General features: G+C 39.8%; 1 protein-coding gene across 1 annotated transcript; it reads right to left on the reverse strand.

Moving 5' to 3' along the window:
• Nucleotides 1–1,008: 1,008 nt before the first annotated feature.
• On the reverse strand, nt 1,009–6,642 carry igf3 (insulin-like growth factor 3). Its single transcript, XM_061700927.1, has 4 exons — nt 6,565–6,642; nt 5,608–5,740; nt 3,221–3,408; nt 1,009–1,207 (listed from the first exon to the last, which is right to left on the reverse strand). Exons 1-4 carry the CDS (start codon nt 6,607–6,609, stop codon nt 1,106–1,108), a joined length of 468 nt encoding a protein of 155 aa, XP_061556911.1. The 5' UTR covers nt 6,610–6,642; the 3' UTR covers nt 1,009–1,105.
• Nucleotides 6,643–12,438: the final 5,796 nt, after the last annotated feature.

The following is a 12,438-nucleotide window of genomic DNA, read 5'->3' on the forward strand; positions in this document are numbered from 1 at the left end:
TTTGAATACAAATAGACCAGCAGCTGGAGAAGTATTCATAACATAACATTAGCAAACTAATGACAACTATACCCACAATAAATACAAGAAGCCAAAGACCATGTAGGGCCACTAAAATGTGGCAGGTGTTGGCAAAGTTTGCACAACATATTGCTGTAGCTATTAGCAGTAGGGATTCAAACGGGTGAAAACATTCTGGAAAGTTTCTGTTAAATTTCCATGGGAATTTACACTGGGCAAAGTTTGAAAATATTCCAAATTGTAAACTTTTTAATGGGCATCAAGAGAATTAACTAGAAATAAAAGGGAAAAACAGGTAAACAGTAGCAGACAGAATTCATGTTACCACTGTACGTTTTGAAATATAGTTGTTTTAGTCAGGATTATGCACAAAAAAAAAAAAAATTATATATATATATATATGTGTGTGTGTGTGTGTGTGTGTGTATATATATATATATATATATATATATATATTAATATATATATTAATATATATATATATATATATATATGTGTATATATATATATATATATATATATATATATATATATAGGCCCCCCAACTATATTCAAGCTCCCTACAGAGCCAACCTTATTTTTTTTGCAAATTCCTAGTTAGTTCCTGTTTATTTGCATAAATTCCCATAAATTCTCTCTAATTCCCATGGAAAGTTTCCAACCTTAATTAGTAGAATATCTTTGATCGTACAATTGCGCCCATAAAAAAAAGGTTGAACTCTGCAGCCTGAGTTGAGGAGACACTTAATATGCAGCTTCAGTATGGCGAAAGTTATTTGTCAGTGCTTTACTGCATTTAACACTCATACAGTGGAAGTAATTATTAGTAACTTAAGTATGCAAAATATTAAACCAACATCAGCATTTTTCCAAAAGTGCAAGACAGTACAAGAACCATCTGCTGGTGAGAGTCAGGCCAGTCCTACAAGGAGGGTCCATGAGACGGTCTCACTCAAATGGTGAAAGAACCCCATTTGAAGAGGGCAGCTGATTAAAAGGATGTCCTTTTAGTGGCCATCGAGGGGGCCTCACTTGTTGCGTGCTGTCGGTTCATCTTCCTGAGTGATGTCGTTTTCTTTGGGAATTAACGTTTTGTTTTGTTCCTATAAGCCTCTCTCTTTGGAGTGTTGGGTGGCCCCAGGTGCTGCAAAAGTCTTTTCTGAAATACTGCTTGGAACTGATAGGCCTGGAAGACAACGATAAGCAAAAGCAAAGCGTTTCAAGGACTTGGCAGGCAGTGGCTTCTCTGCATCAGATGACCTTGGTCCTTTGTTTGACCTGAACTGATTTGATGCGTTGGCACTGACTTGTTATGGTTCAGTATCAGTATTATTTGCTACATGCATTTATTTACATTCTTTTATCTAGTAAACGATTATCTTCCATCAACATGACCATTTCAACATACAGACGTCACTAAGATGTGTTTTGTCCACCTATTTAGTGGGAGGGTTTTGATCAGTGAGTGTAAATCATCGTCATTTTACTTTCTTTGCTACAACAAAGTTTCAAATAAACGGAGTGCATTCAGAAATTTGCTTAACGAGTGAAAGATTCACAGTTTCTAAATGTATCAATTAACATAAGACAGGTGAGACACACCAACATTCTGATGAAAGGTTATTAAAGAAATGCCTCACAATAATAATGGAGGTCACTGTAAAATTTACTTCCATCCATCCATTTTCTGTATCACTTCTCCTCACTAGGGTCGCGGGCGTGCTGAAGCTTATCCCAGCTATCTTCAGGCGAGAGGCAGGGTAAACCCTGAACCGGTCGCCAGCCAATCGCCGGGCACAAAGAAACAAACAACCATTCGCACTCACATTCACACCTACGGGCAATTTAGAGTCTTCAGTCAACCTACCACGCATGTTTTTGGGATGTGGGAGGAAACCGGAGTGCTTGTAGAAAACGTGCAAACACCACACAGGCGGGGCGGGGATTTTACTTTTGTTTCTTTATTAGCCTCACACAATGTGGTACATCTCCATCCATCCATCCATTTTCCGTACCGCTTATCCTCAGTAGGGTCACGGGCTTATCCCAGCTGACTCTTGGTGAGAGGCGGGGTACACCCTGAACTAATCGCAAGGCACAGATACAAGCAAACAACCATCTCACATTCACACCTACGGGCAATTTAGAGTCTTCAGTTAAGCTACCATGCATCTTTTTGGGATGTGGAAGGAAACGGGAGTACCCGGAGAAAACCCACGCAGGCACGGGGAGAACCCCGCCTCTCGGCTGGGATAGGCTCCAGCACGCCCGCGACCCTAATGAGGGTAAGCGGTATGGAAAATGGATGGATGTATAAGTCTGGCATGGAGTGTCTCTGTCACCGAAAACGCACAAGCGCAGTCAATGAATGTGGCTATTGTTGCCAACAGCCACTAAAATAGCCACACTCCCAAATTTCGCCCATTTCCTCTCTTTGTATTATTACAATAATCGGCTTCTACTTTGACAATCACGCCATGTTGTTTGTGGTTCAATAAAATATGTGGAGTCTCAAAATTTTGTTTCACAATAAGAACACTAGGAGTCGCATTTTTCCTGTTGCAGCAAGTTGATATGTGCGCTCGGATCAATTGCCAAGTATGAGGGTGTAAGTCGCCGAGTGTCATTTGTTTGCGATTGTCCAGTTCAGTCGCCCTCAGCCGCATTGCTCAGTGTGCGGTGGGCCAAATGTACATGGTTTAGGAATGCATGAGGAAGCCCGAGCACTTGAGAAAACCTACAAAAGCACTGGGAGAATATCCATCCATTTTCTGAGCCGCTTCTCCTCACTAGGGTCGCGGGCGTGCTGGAGCCTATCCCAGCTGTCATCGGGCAGGAGGCGGGGTACACCCTGAACTGGTTGCCAGCCAATCGCAGGGCACAAACAAACAAACAACCATTCGCGCACTCAGTCAATTTACAGTCTCCAATGAATCCATGTTTTTTGGATGTGGGAGGAAACCGGAGTGCCCGGAGAAAACCCACGCAGGCACGGGGAGAACATGCAAACTCCGCACAGGCGGGGCCGGGGATTGAACCCTGCACCTCAGAACTGTGAGGCTGACGCTCTAACCAGTCGGCCACCGTGCCGCCCTGGGAGAATATGCAAACTCAAAAAAACCTCAAAATATGCAAACCCCAAACCTCAGAATGTTGTCTTGTTAAGCATGATTTTACAGTCAGTAAATGCAGTTCTTACCACATCTGTTTGTCTTGTGGCGAGGGGTTCTGTGCTTGTGCTTGGCCACGCTGTAGTCTGTTGTTGCTTCTCTGCCTTAGCACAGTACATCTCCAGATGATACAGGTCACAGCCATTTGACCGGCAGCATTTGTCCACGATCCCCTTCCCTCTGGGTCGAGAACCATAACCAGACCAGGTACCTTTACCTTTCATAAGAAAGATACAATCCATGAGAGTCCTGTTTTGAATGCTCCATGGCATCAATATCATTGGAGTCTTTGTTGTGTTATTGAACTGGACTAATTTAGGGGTAGTCGTGAGTAGCACAATCAAAGCAGCACAGTTAAATATCTTTGTGGTGCAAGATATTGGCTTGGTTTACATGCATAGTTGTGTTCCTATCGTAACTCAATATCCTGAACAAGACAATGCCAAGGCAAAATGATCACCCTCACCCAAGTAATTAGCAAGAAAAGGATTTAGACGTGGTAACATTATTTTATTGATTAATCATCCCCTCCGATATGATAAAGTTTAGTCATTTCAGTAAGCTATCTTAATTTTCTGTATTGTAAATGTCTTTCTGCTCTTTGTTTTAAATGCTTTTAATCATGTAATCATGGGGCGGCTCTGGCTCAGTCGGTAAGTCCAGTGACCGAAGGGTAGTTGGTTCGAATCGCGACTCCGACTGTCCGCATGTCGAAGTATCCTTTGGGCAAGACACGGAAGCCTAATTTGCTCCCAGTGGGGTTGGCAGTGCCTTGTGTGGCAGCACCCGCCCATTGGTGTGTGTGTGTGTGTGTGTGTGAATGGGAAATGTGAGGCTTTGTAAAGCGCTTTGGGCACTGTGATAGTGTCGATAAAGCGCTATAGAAGTGCAGTCCATTTACCATGTAAAGCACATTGAGTTACAGTACCTTGTGTATGAAATGCGCGATAGAAATAAATTTGCCCTGCCTTGTTATAATGTTCATTAACATGCAAAATGGACTGAATTAAATATTCAACAAGCAACCAAAAACATAGTCCAATTTAGTCGGGTTATTGCTGTCCAGGCAGTGTTAGTGTGAGCCAGCACTGTTCTCTCTCTCTTTTTTTCCCCTGTACCTTTCTATGAAAACAAAGCTGCTCTCAGATAGCAAGTGCTGCAACAATAATGCTATCACACAATGTGCCACTGTGTTCTGGTGGGTATGCTCCCATTTGAAGTGTTGCTACCAGATGGAGACAGCGGCCTCGGTCAGAACAGGAGAAAGGTAATCAGGTGAAAGGGCCCGCGGGTGGCTTCCAGTGTGCACATGTGCAATTAACAAGTCTTCAAATGAACAAGGGATACGATTAAATACGTACTCAACATTGAAAACCCAGTAAGTAAATACACCTTGAGGCACTATTATGTAAAGCCCGACACACAAACACTAAAATGAATTGTGCCTTTTAACTCGCTGCGAAGACCTTACATACCTGTGCAGATTATTGCTATGTAAACCATCAAAGAATGCTCTGACAGAGGGGAGTCAAACACACAGCCTTTCGGCTAAAACTGGCACGCGAAGGGGTACAAGTCAGCCAGAAGGATGAATTTGAAAGTGAAAAAAAACTATGTCCATTGTGGTGGTGGATCATTTTGAGAATTATTATGATAGAATGGTAATGATTTCTGGGTCTTCAGAAGTTGATTGAATTTTGAAGTGCAACGCTATATTTTTCAGTTCCAAAAACCTGTGACTTCAAGTTTTGTGCATTAAAATACAATCACTGTGATCGGTTATCAGGCACACATGTAGATGACAAACGGAAGCAACATTTTTGCAAGAAATCAGGTTTTTGGTTGTTAAATAATTCAAATAATAATAATGAATTATTAATCAGTATTAATAGTAATTAAAGCCAAGGATTTTCCTCATGTTCTTGTTTGGTGTAGCATTAAAACAAAGGGGAAATGTATTATTTATGAATATATCAAGTATGGTATGATTTAATGGTCCGGCACCTTTGACTTCACATTAGGCTGCATGTGGCTCCTGAACTACAATGACTTTGACACCCCTGCTCTAACATGATAGCTATATTGTTGTTATCCTCTTTAGTATTGCAATCATGAACACAATGTGCGGAAAAAGAGTGACACGAGAGAGTCCTATCATATTTACACCTCACCCCATTGTCTCAAAAAAAAAGGTATGAAATACTCTATGTGCAAACAAGACTTCATCAGGTGTTTGTGGACGTGCATCAAAAATGCGCCACAATGTTAGCAGATAGTGAACGCGTTTTAGGCATGGTCCTATGTCAATAACAAACACATTGGTCCATAAATAGCAAAACTCTACACCATTTCAAAACAGTCCCCGAGAAAGTATTCGGTATCAAGTGTGCAACACAAACCATGAAGACGCACGTACCCAAGTAGAGCCCACGATCACCACACACAAACAGGAGGTCATTGAGAAGTTCCGAGCCACAGCGAAGCTTGGCTGCCTCGGAGCAGATAGGCCCGCTGACCAGGCACATGGTTGAGTAGAACATGCACAACACCTGAGTACAACAAGAACATGTATTGAAATGAAACCAGTTTTCTCTGAGTGGGATCAAAACCAGTGGTGATCCTGTCTCATAATAATAGTATTTAGCAATACTGTTTTGGACGTTGCATGAATGATATTTCAGTTCTATGAATCACACATTATTTGTGCTGTCTTTATAATTTGTAAAATTGCAGTTGAAAATGTTGGGAATCTTAAACTGCACAACAGACAGTAATGGTTATTTTCCATGTAAAAACAGATCAAAACACAACTGAACCCAAATGATCCTACATGCACAAGGGGTAGCATATTAGTGCATGCACTTACAGTATAAGTGCAAATACGTCCACCAGTGATATTAACAATCTTAATGAGTTCTATTAAAGTAGTATGTCAACTAAATGACAAGGATTCTAAGGATTCCCTAATCTCTGTAACTGTTTGCATGACTTTAAACTTTTGCATGAGTATAAATAACACAGTGACTCCTAGATAAGTCAATATTAGGCCATAGTCAACAATTTGTAAAGATTTTGGAGCAAAAAGACAATGCATTGATTACATTGATGCCCTTTAAACATTCAGATGTTTAAATTTAGTGTCAAGTTTTTTGGTTTACACACAATATTGTAATAGTTCAACCTGACAATGTTAAATCGAAAACTTAGAGTTTAAGCACTTTTCATTGATAAGGATATTGTCACATTCAAGTCTAAGTTGAATGTGCGCAAAAAACAGAGATCTATATTGTCTAAATGCACGCCATCACTACCGACAACTCCAAAATACTATTTACTTATTGACATTTATATTTGGCAAACAAACAACTCTTACCTTTAATGGCAGTGGTCTCCCAGAAGGGCACCGTGAAGAGTTCATCCTGCCTGTGCAAGGGGACTTTAGCACACCTTCGGTATTATAGTCTAGCTGTAGGAGAGGAGGAAGGATCACAGCACAGAGAGATGGCCTCTCTCCACTTGTTTGCAAATTCGTTTTCAAATCTCATCTGATTCTCTTATCAGATGACTCAACATTCTGTGAGAGGGACTGAACTTGTTCTAAAACATTCCTTACTATCATGTGATACAGTGGATATAAAAAGTTAACACGGCTCTGCTAAATTGGTTTCGAGACACCAGTGACACAAAGCTTAATCATGTTGAAGCGCTTTCTAAGTTCAGTTGCATAATTTGAGTTTTTTTTCCTGAATTGAACAACTTGAAGACAGTTGGATTGTAGATGTTCTACTGCAATATCGATCACCTTGACTAAAACCCAAAACCATGATTCTGGCCATCTCCTTGGCTACGATGTTGTGTCAGTGGTGTGCTGTGTTCTTTTTGTGTCAAACAAACTGTATTCCTACTGCTCTTTAATGATGCTGAAAGCCTTTTGGCAGCCTCCCTCACCTGTTATGTTATTGTCCTTTCGTCAGTTGTCGATGGATATCATCCATCCATTTTCTATACTGCTTATCCTGTCGAGAGTTGCAGGGGGCCGGAGCCTGTCCCAGCTGACTTCGGGCAAAAGGCACAGTATAGCCTGAAATGGTCGCCAATAAATCGCAGGGCACATACAGTATCTCAAAAATGTAAGTAGACATCACATTCTTTGTAAATATTTTATAAAATAATTTTTATGGGACCACCAACTTCAACATTTTCACTGAGGGGTCTATTCAAATTTGTTTCCAGTGGTTTGACATGAATGGCTGTTTGTTGAGTTATTTTGAGGAGACAATCAATTTTACTGTTACACAAGCTGATCACTGACTACTTTAGATTGTAGCAAAGTGTCATTTCTTCAGTCTCTACATGTTGCCTGCACAGAAGTCAGGCGAAATGGTAAACAACTGGGTAAATGTCAGAAAAACTACTGTATCAGCTCAGATATCTCAAGTTATGTTTCTGCTTTTCAAGCAGCAGCCGATGCCATGTTATGCATCTATGTTTTTCAGTTAAGCTAAGTTCTATGTGGGAAACATATACAGTAAACCTCTAGTGGCACTGCATAATTAGTTCACATCACTCCAATCATTGCATCTAGTAAAATGATGGCACTTGTACAGTGCTGTGAAAAAGTATTGCCCCCCTTCTTAAATTCTTACATTTAAAAAAATGTCCCCCACTTTATCAAAAATTGTGAATTATCAGACAAGGCTAACCCAAGTAAACTTAAAATGCTGTTTTTAAATGGTGATTTTCTTTATTAAGAAAAAAAAAGGCTACCTGGCCCTGTGTGGAAAGGTAATTGCCCCCCTTGTTAAATCAGGAATTAACTGTGGATAATCACATTTTCCTGGGTTCATTTTCACTGACCGCCACCAAACCTGGATATCGCTCGACCTGTTCAATCAAGAAATCACTTAAATAGAACCTGTTTGACAAAATAAAGGCAGCCAAAAGATCCCAAAAAGCTGCATCAAAATGCCACGATCCAAAGAAATTCAAGAACAGATGAGAAATAAAATAATTGAAATCAGTCTGGAAAGGGTTATCAAAGCCATTTCCCAGGCTTTAGGACTCCAGTGAACCACGGTGAGAGCCATTATCCATAAATGGAGAAATCATTGTGGTGAACCTTTCAACTACGAGCACAGCAATGACTCATCCAGAAGGTCACAAAGGAATCCAGGACAACGTGAAGAACTGAATGCCTCCCTTGCCTCAGTTAAGGTCAGTGTTCATGACTCAACAATTAGAAGAGACTGGGCAAAAAAAACTAAACAATATTGACCAAAAAGAACATAAAAGCATGTCTTACTTTTGGGGGAAAAAAAAAAAAAAAAACAAAAAAACATCTGAATGATTCCCAAGACTTCTAGGGGGAATATTCTACGGACTGACAAAACAGAAATGTAACATTTGGACGGTGAGTGTCTCGTTAAATCTCGCGTAAATGTAACTCAGCATTTCAGAAAAAGGACACCATCCCAACAGTCAAACGTGGTGGTTTTAGTGAGATGGTCTGGGGCTGCTTGGCTTCTTCAGGACCTGGACAACTTGCTGTGATTGATGGAACCATGAATTCTGCTCTTCACCAGAAAATCCTGAAGCAGAATCTTCGGTCATCAGGGCGTGACCTCAATCTTAAGCGCACTTGGGTTCTGCAGCATGACAACGATCCTAAACACACTAGCAACTCAACTTCTGAATAGCATAAAAAAACAAATACAAATAAAAAAATTTAAAAATGAAGTTTTTGGAGTGGCCTAGTCAAAGTCTGGACTTGAATCTAATTGAAATCCTGTGGCATGACCTTAAAAAGGCCATTCATACTCAAAAACCCTCCAGTGTGGCTGAATTAAAACAATACTGCAAGGAAGAGTGTGCCAAAATATCTCCACAGGGAAGGGAAAGATTCGTTGCCAATTATATAAAAAGCTTAATTTCTGTTGTTGATGTTGAGGGTGGCCCAACCAGCTATTAGGTTTAGTGAGCCATTATCGTTTCACTCAAGGCCAGGTAGCTTTTTTGGTTTTCCCCCTTAATAAATAAAATCACCATTTAAAAACAGCTTTTTATATTTACTTGGGCTATTTTTGTCTATTTACATTTGCTTGATGATCTTAAACAAAGTAGGGAAACTATGCAAAAAAAAAAAAAAAAAAAAAAAGAATAATTTGAGAAGGGAGCCAATAGCTTTTCAGAGCACTGTAGTTGTGCCGTCATGAGCACCATTTAAACAACCTCTTCTCCCTCTGGGTGGAGTCAAAGCAAGAATGAATGCCAAAATTTGGTCTTTTTATAGCATTATAATTGAGACTGTTGATTCATTATAATTGAGACTGTTTATTCATTTTCCATACCGCTTATCCTGTTCCGGATCACGGGTGAGGTGGAGCCTAACCTGGATTAATTTAGGTGCAAGGTGGCCTATATCACAGGGCACCTTATTGATATTGTTCAAACTGTTACTGTTGTCTGCATCGTTCATTTCGTAAAAGGAAGAGAAACTATTGATGTTGCATTTTCATAAAAATAAAAGATATGTCATTAAATCTGCACTTGTTTACACAAAACCTAAGCAGTTTGTTTTGCATTCTTTCCCTACTGTACAGCATTGCGACTGAAACGTGACTTTAAAATTAAGGTACGTACATATAAAAAGATTACACACTCTGAAATAAAATAACAACTGAAATAATATGGTTGCACAAGTATGCACACCTTTTTATAATTGGCACGTGACTGTTCAGAATTAACCAATCACTTTCAAACTCATGTTAAATGGGAGTTAACACACAACTGCCGACATTTCAAGTGGCTCGGATTAATCCCAAATAAAGTTATGTTGTTCTAATAAGGTTTTCCTGACAATTTTTAAGCTTTCTAGCAGAGGTCTGAAGGTTTTGCGCTAACTTTGACTGCTGTGTCTTTTGGAAATATGGCCAAAAAGTTCAAACTTGGTTTCACCTGACCATAAAACGGTTTTACACATGTGAGGAAGATTAGTATTATTATTTGGTGCAATGAGACCAAGGTTAAACTACAGTTTGAACAGTTCAAAATTGGGGTCAGCGTTACCACAAAAACGCCTGCGAAAAAAATCCACCCCAAAAAATGTCAGGAAAAGCCTACTAGTACATCTGAGATTTATTTGGTCTTATTTAAAGGTACTTTAATTGGTGGCAGGTATTTGCTGAGTCCCATTAAACACTCGCAACACAGTGACATTGCAGTTATCGGCGAGTGCAACCACAGTATCTCAGTTGTTTATTTTTACTTCCTGTCTCAGAAAGATCTGAAAAAAAAAAAAATATGTTGAGTTGTACTGGTCATAGGTCACACTAATCTCGGTCAAATTTTTGATAACCCAAAAACCTGGCTTTTGAACAGGGGTGTGTAGACTTTTTATATCCACTGTACTTACCAAACCGTGATTTTTGGCATACTGTTACACCCCTAGTGATTATAGATTTACTGCATGCGGATTCACTGGTGTGGCCTGTGATGACAACAAGTTCGACACCCCTGCATAGGGTGTAGAATGCGGCAAGAAACAACCCATTTTAGCCTATGTTGTTGAACACCATAGAGTTCATTCAGATTCTTTGAAAGAAAGAAATCACGTAGGTTAGTTTTACAGACAATGCTGCAGACCTCAAAACTGTAGACCGTGACAGGCCATGTCACCATTGCTAAGCACAGAAGAAAAACCAGCAGAATAAAATGAAATTAAAAGAAGACGATGCTAGGTGATTTTGTGAATTTGGAGAAAAGGGCAGGTTCATATTGTATTGTCTTCCTTCCTTCTCATCTCTGATGGTTATTCGATTGTTTACAGTGTTAGCAGCATGAGATCTGCACCAAAGTGACACTTAGATTGGACCAAATGCATTTTATCCAAAAATACAAACAATACGAGCCCATGTGCAAGTTTTAATTCTGCTTGGCTCAAATGATGATGACGATGATCAACATTCAAGCATTAAATTAACTTGTCAAATTTGGGATCTTGATGAATTCAATTAGGCTCAAGATAGATTTCCTGCTTGTAATTGAATTAAAGATATATTTATAATACGCCCTTAGCTGATTTGAACAAACAAAATGTACTGTTTTGGAAGCCGTTAAACCAACGTGAACGGTGTTGAATTTTTGACAGCTTAAGTGCCTCCCCTAAAAATGACCAAAATGAAGTTAAGCACCAATAGAAAGATGTATGTGGTACAGTGTATTTTCTATGGCAAAGGGAGACCCCAGTGACTGAAGGCATGGAAGCTAATACTATGTATGTGTATTATGTACAGTACTGTATGTGTATTATCTCATAGGACTGTAGATCTACACGTGGCTCTCAACTGTTGGAGACCCATATTTTCCGAATGTCGCCAGGTCGTGACCAGAGGTGGGTAGAGTAGCCAAATATTGTACTCAAGTAAGGGTACTGTTGTTTGAAAATAATCTTACTCAGTAAAAGCAAAAAGTAGTCTTCCAAAAAAATTACCTGAGTAAGAAAAGTAACCAATGGAAAAAAAACACTCACTGAGTAAATGGTGAGTAACTTCTGATGTATTTTCTTCACAAGAGCATGAATGTAAAATAAAAGAAAAATAACTAAATCAAAAGTGAATGTGCAAATTTTGACATTGCTGTGTGCGTGCATGCATGTGTGTGAGCAAGATTAGCACGTACCCCAAACGATGCATGTTATACAGTTACTTACGACCAGAAAATAGGGTTAATGTGTTTTCTCAAGTTAGAAGGGGGTTGGAATATCCCACGTTTGGGCAGAAAGTTCCAGACAAATACAACAATGCATGCAGTTGTTTTTCGGCATCTGAAATATAATCAGTTGTGCGCCGTTCTCTTGAATGGGAACGACAATCTTCCCAACATGGCTGTCATATAGGCACGTATTAGCCGGCCTGGCGTATCTAGTGTTCATATCTATGCCTGCGAAGCCAAGTTGAAGACATTGTGTGCGGTCATGTGTGCCCTTGTGTCGTTTGATTGGTGAACTAGAGTCAAACGTCACTCGTGGTTACATTGGATGAAAGCAACAGCCCCTAATGCGGAAGTGATAGTCTAAACAGCTAGATTGCACACGAAAAAAGGGATGAGCGATAATTGACAAATAAAAGTAGCGAGCGGCATGAAGATCATTGAAACTGCCCACCTCTGGTTGCGACCCACTTTTCTAAAAATGAAGAACATTAGAGAACATGAATTGTTCAAAAATAGCCTTTAATAACACAGTATGAGT

The sequence above is a fragment of the Phycodurus eques genome, chromosome 1 (assembly GCF_024500275.1).
Source record: "Phycodurus eques isolate BA_2022a chromosome 1, UOR_Pequ_1.1, whole genome shotgun sequence".
In the NCBI taxonomy this organism is placed as follows: Eukaryota; Metazoa; Chordata; class Actinopteri; order Syngnathiformes; family Syngnathidae; genus Phycodurus; species Phycodurus eques.